Source organism: Phalacrocorax carbo, chromosome 5 (assembly GCF_963921805.1).
Source record: "Phalacrocorax carbo chromosome 5, bPhaCar2.1, whole genome shotgun sequence".
Lineage (NCBI taxonomy): Eukaryota > Metazoa > Chordata > Aves > Suliformes > Phalacrocoracidae > Phalacrocorax > Phalacrocorax carbo.
The window spans coordinates 55,608,582-55,629,700 of record NC_087517.1 but is presented as its reverse complement, the minus strand read 5'-3'; the positions used below and the strand labels follow the sequence as shown (position 1 = coordinate 55,629,700).

The 21,119-nt window shown below is 41.8% G+C and overlaps 1 protein-coding gene across 5 annotated transcripts in view; it reads right to left on the bottom strand.

Annotated features, from left to right (window-relative positions):
- Window positions 1-21,119, bottom strand: part of SERGEF (secretion regulating guanine nucleotide exchange factor) — a 165,574-nt gene that overhangs the window by 40,510 nt on the left and 103,945 nt on the right. Inside the window, exon 11 of one of the 5 annotated variants that reach the window (XM_064452597.1) lies at window positions 4,155-4,225. The exons of the other annotated variants lie outside the window; for them this stretch is intronic. Coding sequence (XP_064308667.1) covers window positions 4,170-4,225 — 56 coding nt within the window. The 3' untranslated portion in view covers window positions 4,155-4,169. Of the gene's footprint in view, window positions 1-4,154; window positions 4,226-21,119 lie in introns of those variants that run through there. 5 annotated transcript variants of the gene reach the window in all.

The following is a 21,119-nucleotide window of genomic DNA, read 5'->3' as shown; positions in this document are numbered from 1 at the left end:
GTAAACAGAAATACAGTAACTAAACACTGGAAAGGGAACTAGAATACAGTATGCTAGAAATGCTTAATAAAAAGTTCATCTCCATGAGGAAGTGTGATGGTTCAACAGTCTACATGCATGCAGAGATATGACCTGTGTTAATCCACATGTGTGCATGGAAGACAGTACACACATAAATGCCCAATTTGAGTTCAGAACTAGATGCAGCTAAGGTCAAGCAAGCATTTTAAAAATTAACTAGTTTTTCTTGGTGCTCAATTTGAGACTCATTAAAGGACTACACCTTTAGGACAGGCCCCTCCTACCCTCTAAAATGAGGCACCTTCATGGCCCATTAGTAACTCTTGTAACCAAAAACCGAGGGATTCCCAAACCTGTTAGTCACTTCTGGGAACACTGACCTGATGAAAGAATAAAGCACGCCAAATGCAGCTTGTAAACAGGGAGTTACATGTAATGTTAGTGTGAGTCATTATTATTATTTTGTTTTCTTGTTATTCTCATCCAGTCAAAACCGTTATCTTCAATTAAGGAGGCATATTTGGTCTTGAAGATACAGCAACATGCAGTCATATCAGATAATGACTTGAGATCTGTAGAAACCTAGGAGGTTTCTCTAGGAGCTTGCCCTGGGTTCTTGGACTATTAACTTGCTGGATGAACATGATGGAAGCTGCCCAAGAAGGAGCAGCACAACACAAGAAAAGAGGCAAGTCCCAATGAAACTGTGATGATCAATTTGCTGTGGCCATTAATCTCCCAAGAGGCGATGTGTAAGAGTAGGAAACACTGTTAAGTTTCAGATTCAAGATTGGTAGGAAAATGAAGTGATACAGTTAAAATATTTAGGTTCACATAAAGAAAATCAATTGTAAGACTGAGTGCAATTACTGAGCAGACACTCATTATCGTTAATGCGCTGCAAGTGTTAACTTGAGATATTTCATTATCACCATTCTTTGTTATATCTCAGATGTTGAGCTTTTGTCAATTCAAAGACACATTGCTTAGTTCAGCTGACTTGAAGGCAATTCTCATCTCCCCCTCCTTTCCCCTCAATTCACTTGCAGGACAGAGTGGAAGACCACACTGAATTAAATCTTCATCATCCATTTTTAATCGCTGTTAGCAGCAACAAATCCATTTGATCAAGCTGATTGCATAGTAGAGGGATCCCTGTTCTTAAGTGAGCTATTTGACTGTTCTTAGTGGTATCAACTGCTGCTTTACCATCTGCAGATGTTGGAGCATTGTTCTCCCAAACCAAACTTTGTTAGTACTGGCTGGTTGCTGCTAACTTATCCGCAGCAACCTGAACAGGCTTCGAGTGTTGACAGGATTCTTCAGGAAAATTGCACAGGAGCCTATAACCTAAGCATTCTGAAAGAGTGCTGCAGCCTCATTTAAAAATTACAAGCACGTGGGAGGTCAGAGCTTTAACTGTTACACATCGGAGATGCAAGACAATAATGAACACCTGAAACCCAAAATGGGCATAGAATGAGTGGGCTTCCACACTGGGGACGCACCATTGTTCGGCCTTACTTAAAGCTTGGAAACAGATTTCTTATAGATCTTAAACCTGTCTGTACAGATGTAGAGACTCCCACAAGTGGTCACCACAAAGAGACTGTTTAATAGTATAGTCTCATTTTCACGGTACATTTTGGTTTCACCACCCTACAATTTTAACAATTAAAAATCTAACGTAATCTGAGGTAACGGTCTTAACTCCTCCGTGTTCCCCCTCTCTTCAGTCGTCCTGCTACTCTGCACAAGTTCCTGAGAGGAAGCAAGCTCTGCCCTGAGCTTTGGGAACACAAGATCAGAGCTCATTCTCATCTTGTCCTGTAGGCTGACACCATCCTGGACTCACCACTGAGCAGTGCTGGCTGTAATCCAGACCTCCTGGAGCAGTCAGCATGTGGCTTGTGTGTTCCTACCTGCCTACAGAAGGGATAGATCCTCATGTCAGCAGTTTTCCTGGAGAGAAAAACAGTAACAGCAGCACAAAGCCATCATAACACATGGCTTGTCCAAGAAATTCCTCCTTTTTGAGTAAGTGGAATATTGGAACAAAGGAACAGAAAAAGGAGTAGAAGTATGAGTTCCTTCTAAAATGTGCCATTTTCAACATGGAGCAGGGGATTTGCGTTTGCCTGGTTTGTTTTTTTTTAAATAAAGGGTACTAACTTATCTTGGAGCGTAAAAAGAGAGACCATACCAGAAACTTCAATTAAAAAAAACCAAAAATCAAACTGTGATAAATCTGGCTTACCTCCCACAAACACAAAGGAAACTGTCATCAAGCTACCCCTCTACGCATAGGAATTGAAGTTAGGCCCAGTCTCTCTCCTTTTTTTCACACTGGATTAGGTGATAGTTAGCCAGAAACAATCCAAGAGAGCTCCAAAACTCTTCCTTATATGGCAGGTATCTTTGAAAGCTCTGTTCTGCCACTGATTTTGGCAGTTGTGAAGAGAATCTGTCCCATTTTTCCATATCATCTTTTTCCTCACAGTACGCTGACTTTGAGGGGGTGCAGCTCTCCTGACATCATTACACACCCTGGAAGTCAAGGCATTATGCCAAGGCCTACATCTTTACCATTCCTGCAGTTCCCCTAGTATGATGATATTAAGGAAAAAGTCTCATTAGTAATCCAAAATTACAGACAGCTCCCAACTGAATAAATATTTTTAAAAGCAATTGACATCAAAACCTACTCAACAGGAGGGAAATGTATGTAGTGACATGCTGCAGTTGCTGTGAAGAGGAGGAAACAACTAAACTGCTATCCTTAGTGCTGACTCACCACATTCTGGCTGCAGGATCCAATACCCTTAAAGATGCTCGAGTTTCTAGAGATGTCCCTAATGCAGTCAAGTGCCTGACTGCACAAATACGTCACCTAGAACTGAGATAAAAGTCTGTGTTCTTGAGTCCTTAAGAAGGCGGCTGATACCCTTCAGGGGGCCAAGGCATCTATTAGAAGAGTGGAAAATAACAGGCATTAAACAGGGCTTTTTGTTGCTAAGGGCAAGTGAGGTCATATCAAGACTGAGCTGCAGAAATGGATTAATTTGTCCAACTTTCTCATCTTCTGTCTTCCCTGGACCGAAAGCCATTTCTCTTATTAGAATCCTTCTTCACCTCAAACCAGCAAACAAACACTTCTCAGCAAAAAAAAAAAAAAAAAAAAAAACCAGCCAAAGGCCTGGGTAATGGAGGCAGCAGCCGGGGAACAGCAGAGACATCTGCCCCTTGCTGCTACATTCCAGCACTGCTCCAAGCTAGAGGCATCAAGTGGTGACAGGGACCTCATAAGTTGCAGGTCAGATCAAGATCTCATCCCAGGTTAGACAGAGAAAAGACAGTCAGGAACAACAGAGTATTCAGCTATAATGAAGCCCAATGAATACTAACAACAACAACAAAACAAAACAAAACAAAAAAGAGACATCCTCAATCTCATGAACCTAAGCCTTCTTTACAGTATGTGCATGTATGCATCTGGGGTTGTAAGTTATATGCACACACACACACACAAAAACTCATATACTTGCTAAATGTGTTCCCCAAGAGAAGTTTTGCCATTTAGTCTTAATCCGCTCACCCAGAACAGACCAAATGTCACAATCTTCAAGGCCAACTGCTAGGCTCATCTGCTGAAACTAACTTTTCATGATGTGTCTATTTGCTGGGAGGACAATACTGGTTTGACTCAAACTCACTCTGATTAGCCCTACACCAGTAAGAGTCATTTCTGCCCTTGTCCAAATTAGTATGCCTCTTAAATTACGAAGTGAAGGTCACTTCACAGATCCTGGAGCAGGATGAAACTCTGCATAAAAATAGGATGGCATCATCACTGTATTTATCAGCTAGGTTCAGATCAGTTTCATCCTTTACATCTTTGCTGTTTTCCTATTTAAGTATATGAATACCAAGATAAAGCTTATTCAGTCTACCTGAAAAAGTTTATAAATACTACAAATAATCAGAAGCAAAGCAATACACAAATATCACATTTTCTGCTACACAGTTTATTCTTCGGCATAATAAACTACCCACAGAGACACATATATACAGCAATTATCATATTTCACTAGAGAGTTCTCTCTACAGTCAGTACCCATAGAGCGACTGACAAAAAGGAGCATGGACCATTATTCCAATTTTGGACAGTAGGTGTAAATGGGAGTTTGACCTTGCAGATAGGTACCTGTAGGGTGAAAGTAGAGAAAAAATAAACCGTGTAAGAGGGATCACAAGAGATTCGTAACTACAACTTGCTTACATTGAATGGAACCAGGCCAGCCAGCAGGACCAATGCTTCCTACCCACGCCTATGCCCATCACATCCATATGCTTATGAGAGGGTAATAGTTACCTCATTCACCTTCTTTCCTCACAAGACCTCTTTTTTGTATTATATAGGCAGAGATTGTTCTCACAGAAAATACATGAAGTAATACTGGAAGTGTCAGAGCCCACAGGCAAGAACAGATTTGTCAATATCACAGCAGCCTCTTCTGCCACAAAGCTGACTTGGGGATTCACCCACTCCATCTACACAATTACAGGATCAGGGGTCAGCATAAGCCAAAACTGAGGGGGAGACAAGGGATGACATAGTCCTCACTCTGCAGTCTTTAACAGCTCTGCCTTCTACTTGCAGATGTACAACCCAAAGATGTGGGCTAAGAAAGAAAAGGAAGCACATGAGAATTTCCCCACACTCTCTTCTTCTCACTTTTAGAAACATGCTTTGGAATGAAAGCTACATCCAAACCACTGTTCTTATGGACCCAGTGCCCATATGGGGACTACTGCCCTCTGGCTAGAAGGAGCAGCAAGGTCACAGAGGTCCTGCTCTGCTGCCTTCCAGGAGATGGACCATACACTGGAACAGCAACTTTAGCTGTAGACAACAATGGTATTAAATGCTTCTTCAAGTGCTGCTTCTCCATGCAGCTGAAAGCATAAAGATCCTTGAAGAGAGGAATGTTTGCAGCAGACCATACTGTTTGCAAGCTGTCCAGGAAATGAGTCTTTCCTATAAAAAACAGTGTTCAAACTACAAGCCAAGATATTCAGGATCTCTCTCATGTCATTTGATTTCTTACGAATGTTATCTATCCTTACCTCTCACTGACCTGCATCTCTCTCATTCTACCAATGTAGTTATAATAGTGTTTGAATGTTAAGTGCTTTATATACACCTAAATTGTTTCAGAAACAAGTCTCTGTCTCATTCTTCATCAGCTAATTAAAAAAGAGCTTTTTCTAGTTCCACAATGCTATTTTGAAAAACACAGAACATGGCATATAGTGCAATAAGAAGAAATATTTTTGTGTCCAAGTAATGAGCACATACAGACAAAACCTAGGTTATCACAGCCTAAGTGAATTTTCCTGCAGTTTGTAAAACCATAGTATGAAAAATATCGATATAAAAAGGGAGGGCTGAGCCTCCGTAACATTTTCATGTATTTAATTTTGGATGATAAGAACATCCCTAGGAAAAGCTCATCCAGTAATGAAATCTGTAAATGAAAAATGACCACCCAGAAGTAAAAGTAGTCATACAGAATTAATGAATTCATTCAGCCAGCTAATAAATCAAACCACCAAACCAGACTCTCTTAATCATGCAGAGAAACATTTTTCAGTGCTTCTTATATTGTACTTTGCTCAAGGCCTACATTACCAATTGGTTGTTTCTTTAATTCTTCACTATTATACAATATAGTTTAATGTTATTTAAAATTTAAGTCTGTTGTGGTTTAACCTCAGCCAGCAACTAAGCACCCACAGCCACTTGCTCATTGCCCCCGCACTGGTGGGATGGGGAGAGAATCGGAAAAGTGAGAAACTTGTGGTTTGAGATAAAAACAGTTTAGTAAGTGAAATAAAGTAAAATAATAATAGTAATAATAGAATATACAAAGCAAGTTGTGCTGGTTTTGGCCGAGAAAGAGTTAATTCTCTTCACCATAGTGCCTGTAGTAGTCAGGGGCCTTTCCAGCTTCCCATGCTCTGCCACGTGGGCAGGAGGCCGGGAGGGGCGGGGCCACAGCCAAGACAGCTGACCCCGACTGGCCAATGGGATGTTTATCCCATACCATGTGACACCACGACCAGTATATTAGCCGGGGCAGCTGGCGTGCGGGGGTGGGGGGGCCGGCTGTGGCTCAGGGTCAGCGGGCAGCTGCGCCATGGGCTGGTTGTTTTGGTTGTTCATTCCCCCTTCCCCGGCCCCGGGTTTCACGCCTCTCATTGTTTTCCTTTCCGTTGAATTATTGTTGTTGTTGTTATTGTTTTATTTTAATTATTAAACTGGTCCTATCTCAACCCACGAGTGTTACCCTTCTGATTCTCTCCCTCATCCCGCTGGTTGGGGAGTGAGCAAGTGGCTCTGTGGGGCTGAGCTGCCAGCTAAACCACAACAAAGTGATGCACAATACAACTGCTCACCACCTGCCAACTGATGCCAGCCCATCCCCAAGTAGCAGTCATTGTCACCCAGCCCACTCCCCCCAGCTTATATACTGGGCACAATGCCATAGAGTATAGAATACCCCTTTGGCCAGTTTTGGTCAGCTGTCTTGGCTGTGCACCCTTCCAGCTTCTTGTGCACCTGGCAGAGCATGGGAAGATGAAAAGTCCTTGACTTAGTGTAAACAGTTGTCATGGTTTAGCCCCAGCCAGCAACCAAGCACCACACAGCCGCTCACTCACTCCCCCCTGGTGGGATGGGGGAGAGAATCGGAAGAGTAAAGGCGAGGCAACTCATGGGTTGAGATAAAGACAGTTTAATAGGTAATGCAAAAGCTGTGCGCAGAAGCAAAGCAAAACAAGAAATTCATTTGCTACTCCCCATCGGCAGTCAGGTGTTCAGCCATCTCCAGGAAAGCGGGGCTCCATCACGCATAACAGTTACTTGGGAAGACAAACAGCATAACTCCAAACATCCATCCCCTCCTTCCTCCTCCTTCCCCCAGCTTTATATGCTGAGCATGATGTCATATGGTGTGGAATATCCCTTTGGTCAGTTTGGGCCAGCTGTCCTGGCTGTGTCCCCTCCCAACTTCTTGTGCACCCGGCAGAGCACAGGGAGCTGAAGAAGTCCTTGACCAGTGTAAGCGCTACTTAGCAACAACTAAAATATCTCCACATTATCGCCACTGTTTCCAGCAAAAATCCAAAACATAGTCCCATACTAGATACTATGAAGAAATTTAACTCTATCCCAGCTGAAACCAGGACACACTACTTAGCAACAACTAAATCAGTGTGTTATCAACATTATTCTCATCCTAAACCCAAGACATGGCACTATACCAGCTACTAGGAAGAAAACTAACTCTATCCCAGCTAAAAAGAGGACAAAGTGTCATTAAATACTGTTTAGTAACACATTTTTCTTTCCAGGTTTCTAATCCTGACTGAAATTAATATTAAAAGATTTACTTTATGTGGCAAATAATCCTGTGAGTATTCAGCAAATTATTAGTGCATGGATAACTAACTTTCTAGAAAGGGTCCTAGCTCTTCTCTTTGTGGGTTAAACTTGGTACAAACAGATATCAGATATTCAGAAGGTTATCACTGCCTGAAGATCTCACACTTTCTTTCCATCAGGGACCCACGGGGCCCTTAGCTTACAGACTCAAGGATAACTTCTTAAAATTTTGTCAAAGACATTTTGAAAATTTTCACTTACCAGTCAATATTGTATGCAGCAATGGACTAAATTAAAAGAAACAGTAACTCTGGAAAAACTCAAAGCAAAGCACTGCTGAGAAAAGAAACAGCAGCTTGACTGAAGGCTGAAAAACCAAGCCAAACTTCCTTTGCCTTTCATTTCCAAGTGTCTTTTCCCCCAAAGCTCATCTACTATCCCCCAATAGTTCCCTCACGTTTCTCCAGTTTTCACAGAAAAAATAGGAACATCCAGCTATTGCTTCTGTTGAACTTTGCAACCCCATGGCTCAATGTGGAAGTACATGTGCTCTTCATAGAAAACCATCATCAAATTCAGGTAGAAGGAGGAAAAGCCAAGACTGTTCTCCTAGTAAAATTGGATTCTCTGCAACCTCCAAACAATGGTTGCATATCCTCCATTCAAAACTTTTGAAATCTAGAGGGCCACTGAACAACAAAGCTGCGTGACACTCCCTGGCCTTCTCATTTTTACCACACTCCCTTGCGCTGAAATAGTGTTTACGGTTTTGCTTTTTTCCCTTTGGATAGCTTCTACACACCTGTGACCTAAACTAGCACCAACTGAGCATGAAGGACTGTGCTGATTCTCCAGGCCTTTTCCAACAGCAGGGTCTAGCTAGTGCCAGTTTCTAGTGCCAGCTTGGTAATGAAAGGTCACACAAGTTCCTCTCCCAGATTTCCACTTTCTCAAGGAGGGCAGCGAGGAGAGCCCCTACAAGGTGACTCATGATCAAAACCCTGCCTCCAATTACAATTACTGCAGCTATGATTCCTGAGTGAACTTATTAATCAAAATCTCTGCACAGCAAGATCTTTAATTTGACATAAATCCTTTCAAGTCACCTCCAAACCTGGGAATAAAACCAATTTTCCTCCTCCCAAACAGTTCCAACAATAGCCAAAACCTTCCTTGCATGCAACAAAATGCACATGTACTCTCATTTGTAATTGGTATACCATTTCTGAGCCAAATTTTCAAAAGCTAGTTTCCACCTGCATGCATACACTGCTGCGATCAAGTCTTTTGTCCACACTTACCCAACATTTACCAGTACTGCATGCCAGCACCTATAAATCCAAACATAAACCAGGACCCTACCACATTAGGCCCTGTCCAAATACAACAAAATAAATATATGTGGGCTTCTTGAGGCAGAGAGCATGCAAGAACTTAACTAGAAAGGGGACATATCTGTACCTGAGCATAAACTCATGTGTAGCAGGAACACTCAGCTATGTGAATCTGGGCACCAAGAGAGCAAAATCAGGTCTAAATACAAACACAGCATCCTGGTGCTTCTTTAAACATCTTGCCTGTAATATTACCGACATGCATTTTGGCCTGAAGACACACATACAGATTTTGAAAGAAAAATTTTTCCAGGTGCCCTAAACCAGGTAACTCAACAGAACCACAACAAAAACCAGAAGTTAACTACACACATTAAATAGCAGCAAGGCAGCTTTACGTATGCTGGACAAACCTGATACTCATCAATTAAGATGAGGCATAAAAATAGCATCTCCCTTTTCTAATTCAAACTTCTCCTGGGAGGACGGTGAATGGCAGCTTAGAGCGCTGTGCCTGGCTGCTGCCAGCTCTGTTTGGCCCTGCAGATCAGCAGAGCAGTAGGCAGAAGAGCAGGAAGAGCCCAACAAAGCAAAAAGTACTGCTTTTGCTCAAAAAAGCCCTAACATCCTCAATTCATCTGGCTCCACAGCAGAACAGTAGGCATTAAAAGTGATTAAATATAACTGGCGGCAGGGGGAGAGAAGGGAACCCCCAGTAATGATCATTTTGTAAAACACTATGTTAGGCAAGTCAATAAGCTTGCTGCCCCGATAGGATTTGCCCTGCATATTTTGACTCTATCAATGGTTGCACAGCTGCAGTCTGCTCCCCAGGTAGCAAGCAGAGACAATGATCTGCCCTTATCCTGGGTGCAGCTGTTCTCAAAAATGACTTAAGTATAAGCAAATCTACCTACATCTGCCTTGGAGCTCACCACAGAATTTCTTAGCTTAGGCACAGCAAAAAAACATCAGTCATGAGGGTCCCCTCAGGACACTGTGCCTTTGCTGGGAGGACAGAGTCTGCTACTGCTTGCAGCCACACAATGCTGTTCGTCTGTTTCTTAGACAAGCTGCCTCCGTTAGGCAATATGCCTAGGAGTGACATGCAACACCAAACGCACTTATCTGCAGGTACTGCTTTGCCCTGAGAACAACCAGAGCCTACAGGAAAAACAGATACATTTTGTATTTTCCAGCCAGCTCAAGAAGATTGCTTCCACCCTTTTCTGACAATCCACCCCACTGTGACCGTATTGTGATGGAGAGGGCTGCGACATGGGCATCTCAGTGAACACAGGCATCACTACACAAAAGAGCTGAAAAAGCAGCAATTAAGGGAGAGTTAGAGAGACAAGTTTTACCTGTGACTTGACCTGAAACTCAGAGACATGGTCTCTATTCCTGGCATTGCTGCTGAACTACTAGTAGGTAACACGGGCAGATCTCATCCTCTTTCCATGCCTCAGTTTCCCCATTGCTCAAACGTGTATGAATGCATATGAAGCAAGAGGGGAAAAAAAGACTGTTTAAGTATAAACTGGGTTTGGACATACCTAGTGTGAAAATCTTATGTTTTCAACCTCTGGATTACAATCACATTTTTCAAGCAAGCTTTGGAGCTACTTGTTCCGGGAAGTCTTTGAGCTGAAAGAGGCCTGGGATCGTCAGAGTGATGACACAAGTCATCTTCTTTCACTCTTAGCTTTTTGGCTGGAAAGAGATCTAGAACACAAAAAGCCAGGATTTTGCTTTTGAACAGCACACAGTCGGACCAAACCACATACCTCCTTTTGCACACTTCCAGGCCAAGGCCAGTCCAGAAACTTCCCATGAAAACCTTACTTTGTGAAGATTAGATTAAAAGTTTGGAATTGATGAATATATATTCTTCAAATGGAAGAGGGAGGAACATATGATGGAGGTCACTTGTCTCACGTCATCTGAAACACTAGCAACAGCACCAGGAACAAGATCTACCTCTCTCATATCTCAGCCTAGTGTTTGTCCAAGTGATTTGTTTGGATTTTTCATTTTGGACTTGAGGGTTGGGGTTTTTTTGTTGGTTTGGGTTGGGATTTTTTGTTTGTTTGTTCTGTTTTTTTATTTGTTTGGTTGGTTGGTTGGTTTGGGGTTTTGTTTTGGGGTTTTGTTGGCAGGGAGAGGAGCAGCACTGGGGATTTTTTGGGGTTTTTTTTTTTTGGGTTTTTTTGGTTTTTTTTTTTAACTACCATTCTAAAGATCCATATAACTCCACTGATGCTTCAGACACTACCTGTCTTACCTCTTTTGGTTACTGGTGCCTCAGAGCTTAACAGAGCTGCCAGGTGTGCCGTGGTGCTGGCAGCGGCGGGGCTGCGGGGCGCCCGCTGTGAGGAGAGGCGGCCGGCAGCTGCCCCGTGCTGGGCGCAGCCAGTCCCAGCCGGTTCCTCCAGGCCCCAGCACAGGGCACGGCCCAGGCTGTCAGTGCCGCTGGCGGCGCCGCGGGACAGCGCCCCCCACGAAGGGCACAAGGCGAGCGAGGGGCGGTGTGAGGGGCAGCCCTGCTGGCAGCGGGGCCGGAGGGGCAGGATGGTTAGGGGGAGCTTGGGGTGCCAGAGCAGGGATCCCCCCTCCCGCCACCTGGGAGGGTGTGAGGAGGAGGGAGGGCGGAGAGGGACCGTTATGGCTGGCTGCAGCCCCCCACACCATCGCCCTGCGCCTCCCTGGGCAAAGGACTTGGGAATGAAGGCGCAAATTTGAGCCTGGGGTAAAAAGGGGTGGGGAAGGTGATTTACAGGGTTTGTTTCTCACCATCCAACTCTATTTTAATTGGCAATAAATTATATTAATTTTCCCTAAACTGAGTCTGTTTTGCCCATTACAGTAATTGGCAAGTGATCTCCTTGTCTTTATCTCAGCCCACAAGTTCTTTCATCTTATTTTCTCCCACCATCCTGTTGAGGAGGGGGAGACAGAGAGCAGCTGGATAGGCGTCTGGCAGCTAGCCGAGGGCAACCTACCCCATCAAGTTAGCCTGGTTTGCAGGCATGCATGTCAAGATTAAAGAAAATAATTTTTTAAAATCCACCTGTCAAACGCAGTCCCTTTTATCTTAGGCACAAAAAAACCACCACATGGCTGGTTTTGTTTCCTGTACACAGGAACCACAAGCCCAAGGACACAATGTTAAACTTAAGCCTTTACTTACACCTGTCTGTAAAGCAAGAAGAAGCTGGAATTACTCATAATCTGAAGAGACATTGAGCATTGTCACAGAATCACTGACTTCCCACCAGACCTTCTACTGTCATCGTCAGACACTGCAGTTCATTTTTCCCCGCCAGCCTCCATACCCCCACAATAAGTAGAAAATTAATTCCAGAGCAAGGCAGTGTAATACACGGCACACAATCAGACTAGTGATACCTACATTAAACATGATTTCACACTAGAGAAAGAAAGCCATCTTCCCAGCTTATTATTTTGGCACAAATTGGTTTTTGATTCAGTCATGCTGAGAAAACACAAGGAAATAAAGAAAAGCAAGAGTTCTCAAAAATAATTAAAATTAATTCATTCCTAATGGAGAGCAAAAAGCCTTCCTCTAAATTTAAAACCACCATTAAATGCTAATAACAAAAAGATGGGCCCAGTTACCTTTTAAGTGCAAGCTTTCCTTTTCATGGTATTTACTTTAAGGAACATAGCATAGCACATCAGATACCTGATAGGCCAGTAATCTATCGGGTGGGAAGAGATGGGGAGGGTGCACTGTAGTGTTATAAACTCTTAAGAAGTGAAGGTGATAGTATTTGTGTATTTCTCCCCTTGCACACCTAATAAATGAGCTCCTGGCTCAGTGTGCTCCGCTCACCTGAGTCGTCTCACATGTGTGCAGTGAACGGACTGTGAACTGTCATGAAATCTCAGCTCCCATGACGAGTAGGGTGGACAGAAAGACCAAATACTGAGTTTATATCCAATGATATTGTCAAGCTTTATTTTGCAAAACCAGGGTAACAAGAATCACTGCCCATTTCTGTAGAAAGGAAAATGCAGGATAGTGTAAAAGATGTCCCTTAGAGGCACATTAAATTACACTCATTATGGAACATGATCAAAAGCCCCCTCATGTTTCTTACAGTGTTGCTGAGAATATCTCCACTGTATTGATCCCACTGGAAGTCTTTGTTTTTATATGAATTTCAAATATCAAGTGACATAGCTCTCTATTGGTTATCTGAGGTATGTGGTGCTTATTTACAATACAGAAACAGATAATCTCTGCAGAAAAACACAGAAATTAGAAATTCAAATTATGTAGCTGTTTTTTATGCTAGAGAATGACACACAACTAACTTGCAATCTTAAAAAAAAAAGGCCAAGGACAGCCTGAGCTTACAATTTTTATGCGAGTCATCAATGTTTAGCTTACTTTCCTTATAAATACGATATCAACGTGATATTATCAGAGGATTTTTAAGCACTATAAAAACTCTGCTAGATGGTACTTCTTCATAGTCCTAACTAGAGAGGTCAGAATATTAAACACTGTTTGCTAGAATGGGAGATGAAAGTAAGGGAAAGTTTAAGGCCATCTCTCTCCCATGTCATACAACCATATCTGTGCTTCACAGTGCAGCATAGGGCAGGAATGGACAAATGAGCACCAGCACGGGCATGTATATTCACACGACATTAAGCAGCCCCCGGGGAGATATATGCTTAGTTCTAAAGCAGGAGAATTGGGCATCCCAGTGCATCTCACCAGGGCTCATTAGGGCTCATTAACTTCTGGAGAGAGCTTCTGCAACAGCCTGAGCATCCTGCAAGTGTACTTTGTTACATGGTGTGATACGCTAATACCGATTCAGCTAGTCAGGAGTGGAGATCACTTGCTTCCTGCTAAGCATTCTTTTCCAGGGTAAAAAAAGGCTTTAGCATCAAAGCTACTGTTTTTCTGCTGTTTATATGGCATCAACATGCACTGTTCCGTGACTGAAGTTTATAGGGATTTTGCTACACTGCTAATTAACAGGATAGTTTATATCAGCACACAAACTGGCAAGAGGTGCTTTCCAAGTTTGCTCTGAAATATAATTTCAGAGAAACCAAAGGAGTGCAGAAGTGCAAAGGCCAAGTAACATAGTACTAAGGAGGGACTTGGACCACCCTATGTCACAAGAACTGGCTGAATAGATCCTTCACAAGCTTCATCCAAATGCTCATAGACTCAAAGGAACAGAATAAAGCTGTGCTTCATCTTTGACACCCTGAGAGGAAGACCCTAGCACTCATCTGCATAAATCACTGAGAAAGCAAAATGGTAACAGAAGCAAGCTTTAAAAAGTACATGAGAACAACTATTAGAGTGGAAAGAAAAAGAGCAAGAACTACTTGCCACAGGGACAACACTGCAACATAGTATCTCCAGCAGTGCTAAAACCAGGTTTGAGCAACCCCTTCAAAACACCCTGCTCCCTAGTTGGTTTTGCCTTCTATGAAACCCAAAGAAGTTACATATATTCTTTCTTCACTAAAATAAAACTTAATGCTTTTCCTACGATTGCTTCGCAATAAAAAAAAAATTCTAACACTAATCACGTGACAGATTTCCCCCATCACAGAGCTTCCATACTGGAGGACAAAAACAAGCCCTACAAGTGAAGGGGAAGACTGTTCATTTATCAGTCTGCACTACCATATCCCCTGACCTATTTTATTACTAAAAATAGCCCCTCTTAGGTCACTGCTGCAAATTGAATTCTGCTGCTTCGTTGCCTACTGTTATCTCACAGAACTGCATGCTGCCTACACACAAAACATCAAGCAGGTTAACTTATTCACTGCCAGGAATGTAGCCAGTCTTCTCATGGAGATAAAAAGGAAGACAAAAATAATTTTGCCTAAAATGTCTGAAATGTTTTCTGCAATGCAGTTTAAGCCCAAACTCAATTATTTATATTGTGTTGTGAAGATAAACATACAAATGGTTGGCTTGGCTTCCCATTTGCCCATATTTACAATCTGGTTTTCATTATTTTTCTTGCAAAATATGGTTTCAAAGGCATTCAAGTGATGAAACTCTAGTCCCAATGACCTCTCCTCTAATGACAAAAAAGCCCTAACAGGAATAACAGTCAAGTCTTTCTCATTAAGCCCTCTCAACTAAGATAAGTCTAAGAAGGCATGAAACAAGAGAGGATAAGTCAAATTGTTCTTCTAAATTAAAAAGAAAACACCTTCTTTCAAAAGGTCAAGCCACTGTATTTGCCATTCTCAATCCATGTCATCTCACAATTATCACATCATGAAGCGAGCTGGCAAGTTTTACACAGCACAACTTGAGAAAGAGGAAGGCATAAATTGGACAGAGCAAGAACTTATTACAAGATCCTAAGCAGGAGACTGATATAGGTATTATCAAGCACTTCATGCTTAATACTGAACATAAAGAATATGCTATGTCTTTGCTATTTTATTTGAGGTAGACAGAATAGCATTAGTAAAAGCATGTTTCCCTGGGCTATTATCACATCTTCATTTCATTATTTCAATAGCTTCCCAATCTTAAACAAACAGATCGAAAAACCAAACTCAAAGATCAAAGGCAACTGACTTATTTCATGTCAGCTTTTTGCTTAAACCACTGCCAATTCTGTTGGGAATTTCTTAGTGTGCAGCAGATGCACACAGAGCTGAGCCATTCAAATGATTTGTGGTCTCATTAACCTAACTTTATTGCTATTTAGTTATGAAACCAAGTTTCTCACTTCCTGATATCCTAAAGAAAACATCTGACAAATCTGGGCTTTCTTGTCAGAGAGAAAATCGAATGTCTTCAGTGGACAAAACAGTCAGCTCTGCCTGAGTTTCATGTGGTGTCATTTACTGAGATGGCAGGGGTACTGTGGGTCACAACTTGTATGAGAAACCCACACCCTCCCCAGCTGATACAGATGAGCTGAAATACATGCAGCCATCACTACAACGAGAACCACAGAGTCTCTAATCAAGGATACATGGAGCATGCTCACAGAAGAAAGAGGGAACCAGCCTTGCCAGCCAGGGTGCAATTTCCAATTGTCTGTAGAGTCACAGAATACACACTACAAAGCAGCCTGGGTCTGCGTCTCTGATAATCCTGAGCTCCACATTTTCAACAGCTTGCTAGGGCTTGACTATAGGTTAAAAAACCAAACCAAAACAAAAACCCACAACTATTTTCTTATTTCTAGCTAGTAGGTCAAGGTGGAGTTGGTCCATTGATATATATTTTTCAAAGGTATATTACCCACTGCAGTATCATCAAGCCACAGGGTACAGGTGACATGACAGAGATGCCTGGCATATGTGGACAGTTGTTCTTAAATGAACACGTACTTTTCTGAAAGATCTGTTAGTCGCCAGAATGCAAGAGGGATGGGTATTAAGTTATTTACAGAATCAGGAGATGGAGTCCTCATTACTTTTATGATAATAAGCATGTTTCACAGTTTTACCCTAACTAGCAGTTAGCATAACTAACAAGTTGTCTCAACAGGATGTTGTTTTAGACCTTCAGTTTGTCTGAGATGCTATAGCAGTAACTACCTTTATATTTCTTATCAGATGAAGAGAGTTAAGTTAGAACACTTCTAATGCAGTCATTGCACTTCAAAGATACATTACTTCCTTCTCTTTTTGCACTCCCCCCAGTAATGCTTCTGCTGTGTAGCACCTTCCTCTATTAGAAATCCCATTTATAGAAATAAGATTATTCTCAGAGGAATACGATCAAATACTCCAAGATCATATTATAGGTGACATCCTGTTAGTTATCTGACCTGTTGAATAATCTAAGTTAGTATTAGCAACATAAATAACAACAGTACTTAAGCAATGATGCTCAATACAAGTGAAAATAAACTACTTGCGCCACTTTTCTACAATCACAGCACATGAAACTAAGAAATAATTTGCATCAGTATTTAACTATCTAATTAATAGTACAGTCAGCAGTGTGGAACTATCTCAACCTTCTTCACTACAGTTAATATCACACTTTGCAAGTCAAAATTGAGTATAAGTTTGCAAACCAGCTGCCAAAACAAAAACCAGAATCATGGTTTATGAAGCTCTAAAGTCTTCTAAGACTTAGCTAAACTGATATTTATGGATCATTAAGGTAAAATCTGTGCGGCGTTCCAAGTGCCTGGATCTACTAACCTCGATTTAAAAGTGCAGTGTAAACACACAGGCACCACTGCTGCTGATTTTTTTGGGAAAGAGTAGGAAATACGTAATCCATCTTGGGCTAAAGGTCAAAGACAAAATGAAACTCAGTAAGATCTTTCAAAATATATTTCAGCCCCAAACCATGCAGTTTACTATTTAAAACTTCAACCAGTTCATCACTTAGGCTGGGTTCTGCATGTCACTGTCTTCTGACAGTGGGGAGCTAAAGAATCAAGTCCTTTGTGTTTCAGCATCTAAGAAAATCTGTTAAGCCCACACCACTCAGAGGTACTAAGTAAATTAACTGCCATACCTTAACTTCTATCACAGCAAATTATAAATTACAGAAATACTGTCACAGAAGAGGCAAAGACAGAAGAGGCACTTTGAGACCTGAACAAGCACTCAGGTTAGGTCAAGCAGCATGGGGGTGCCTAAATCAATAAGAGATTTTTATACCCACACCCTACAGTGCCTTCCATGCTTGGTCACTTTTGCATGTGGTGTGCACCTAAGTTCACCTGCCTGAATGCCCACGTAAAGCCTGGCACACGTCACTGCAACATTTGGGTATTCCGCGGTTTGATCGACAAGCGAATTGTGAAGCTGGTTTTGAAACGGGGGTCAAAGCTGGGCAGAATAGAAGTTGTTCCTTGTGGCCAAAAAGTCACACCAACCTTCTCTCCCAGGAAAGAAACATCCTTGAGTTTGAAAACCCCCTGGAACTAACAGTACTCAGAATATATAGAAGAGTGCACATAGCTGTCAGTTCATATTCACATTCAGTGAATTAGCTGGCATCTCGCACTCCATTTTGAACACCTGCAAACAAATGCTAAACCAGCAGGACATCTCCTTCTGCTATCGGTGTTTTGCTTCATGCTCGCTCTCTCTCTTTCTCCAGAAGCGCTACTTCAGTGAAGAGACCCCTTAGAAACCCCCATGTTTCCTAACACCTATGAGAACACTTGTAAAGTAGCTGCACAGTATAGGTGCCAAATCATCGGCTGCAAATCCATCTCATCTGCTTGGTCTCCAGCAGCTGCAAAATTAAAAATAGCTGTCATAGGCAAACCACAACTGAAGATGAGAATGTTTTTTTCATTTATTTCAGGCTGATAATGGTGTCACTGTTGACATGTTTGGGCTCTGAAAGGAGCACTAATGAGGAAATGGACAAAATTACACAGGCAGAATAAGGAACATTCTAAAATAGGAATGGGAAAATTACCCTGCTTTTAAATTTACATGGAAAATCTGACTATCCATGACAAAATAATATGCTTATTTAGCTCTTTGGGATGAATTCCTGTTAACTACAAGCAGAGCAATCATTTAAAGTAGCATTTTCAGCTCTTAAAATTTTTTTATCACCCTCACCAAATGAGACTATTTTATCGGGTATCAAAATTATATGCCATCATTGCCTCCTCATGACTTGAGAAAGACTTGGCAAGTAAGGAGTGGAACAGTATTACTAGAGAATTTACCTTCCCGCTTTTGGTCACTTCCTGGCAAACCCTGACATTTACAAGGTACTTTCAGTTCACTGAAAAGGAGCCTTCTGCAGGAATGAGAAATTACATTTTATCTGGTGTAGTAGCAGTATTACCTATGTACCATGTGTATTTTTGCTGTTACACTGTTTATAAAGCCACTGAAATATAATTCTCGTTTTGTGAGCCAAAAACAGACTGGGGAGTCTGTGCAAAGACTGCTGTGGAATCCGCTTGCTTCATTCACAGAACAGCAGTAGTTGCGATGTAGCTAAATGTTGCAAGGAAGCTATCAGGGAAGAAGAAAGTGTTATCTTCATTAGGTGAATCCCTGTGCATTAGTAACATATTTGTCAGATTTCCTCTATTACTAATTAGCCTGGTAGTCAAACTTTGGGTAACCCAAGGTCAGTCCTGCGTCTTGGGGCTGCAAGCCAGGTTTCTTAAATCCTTAGCATGATAAAGAGACATCAGCACAAGTGAAATTTCCAAATAACTTCTGAGCTACAGCTTCCCACCACTGTGCCACAGGGAACAGATACCTCTGAAAGGGCCAGGTTCAGTGAAAGGCTACCTGACATCCAGGAGCAGGAAAACAGCCAACTTTCAATTATCTGCATCCAGCCAGGAAAGGCATCTCTGGAGGCCTTTGGATAAACATGCTTCTAAAATATACAAAATTAAATGCTGCCAAACCGAAAAGCATCAGGCACAGTTTAAGTTGATCTACACACTCACAGGTACATTTAATGATCTTATGAGGCATTACACCCTAGCAAAGGCTTGCATGTTCAGACATAGGTGAGGAGTGGCCATTGACAACGTGCCCCTTCAAACTGGATCCCTGCAACATCTGTAAAGAGCCCAGACACAGATACGGCTATGGATTGCAGAGGGGAAATTTTCCTGCTGCCCTGCAGCCAATGATGGTAACCCTCAGGGCTGCACTGACCCCTGAGGCTATGCCCTCTGCCCAGGGAGAAAACCCAGTGCAAGGTTTACACTCAGCCTCAGTCTAAACTGAAAGCATAAATATAAACCCTAAATATGAAATTATATTAATATAAACACAGCTCATCACTGAGATTACATGGGACTACACTGGTTTTTTGGACATTGCTACATGCGAGGATAATGCAGGAACTGGCATTTGGACCACAGCACAACAGATGTTTAAATAAAATCTTGCCACTGAAGCTGTTTTTCATAGTCGCTTCTGAGAGGATGTTCTGACCACTGCAACATATTTCATCTTCTTAGTTCCATCACCACACTTAAATATTGCATTTGAACAGCAGAAATACTTCTAAAACAGGTCAGAGATAAGTAGGATCATCACTGAGATCCACTTACTATGTATTCAGAGTTGAAGGAGAACCTTGGTTTAAGATGACAAGTCCTTTAAGGTACTAGACATTTGGTCAAGTTTGCATCACTTTTTTGTTAGTTACATTTGGGTATGACTGTCCCAGAAGAAGCAGCCATATAAGAATGAATTTTAAGAGCTTTATGAAGAATAACCAAGATTTGCATACACTGCTTAAGCGCACATGCAAATATTCCTCATTCTCAGGATCATAACACGCATGCTGGAAGCCTCACTATGTCACTTCAGCTATTTGTCTTGAATCTGGCGAAGATACACAAAGTATCTGCCTCTTGAAAATTATGTATTCCACCTCTCTACCCCGAAGAAAGTGCTGTGTTTTCAACTGTCACATTTACACAAAGTCTTTACATGTTTCAGACACAAAGCCAGTGTATTTCCTTCTTCTTGGTCATCTTTATTACGCCTATTTCAACCTCATGTGATAAAGACAGAAGGCAGAGCATATTTGATAGAATGATTCTCAGAGGAGAAATGCCTTGCTGGTTTATCAGGAAAGTGAAATACCTTTTGTTCTTTTTACAAACCTATTTCCCCATTCTCCTTTGTTGCTGCTGTTCTGAACCAACCCACTGATAAAAAGTGAGGATTTGCACATGCTGGAGGCTGTAGTCTTTTACTTATTTACAGACCACTGCTCCTTTTGTGCAATGCAGCTTGCAGTACTCTGAAGAAACATCCACTACTCTGAATGATTAGACTCCATCCTCTTTCTGTTGGGCATTGACTTGCACTAGACAGCCAGTAGTTCCAGTTTGCTTACCATGAAGAACATCATCACCAATACACGACAGGAAAGCTGAGACTATCCTTAAGATGACTTTGTTTCATCAAGATCATAACACAGCTATATATTCTAGGCAAAGTGCCAGTCTAAGTCTGGAAGAGAAACCACAAGTGATCCTGAACAACAAGATATGCTCAGCTTTAAGAAGATATCCAGGCAATGCTAATATAAAACTAAAGCAGTTTGGGGAAAACACAAATAATGACACCGAGAAGACACCAAATTCATGAGCATCAGACCAGATAAGTTTTAAATGAATGCCTGATTACTATTACCCTCACAAAAATATTCGAGAAATTAATTGCTTAACATCCAGGTCAAAAGCTCAGCTGTACTTCTACTGAAACAATTAAATAGGCCACCTTATGCCCTCTGTAAAGGCAATCACTCACCTTAATCAGAACCTCAGATTGCTCCATAGTGCCCCACAGAGAAATCTGCTCCCCTT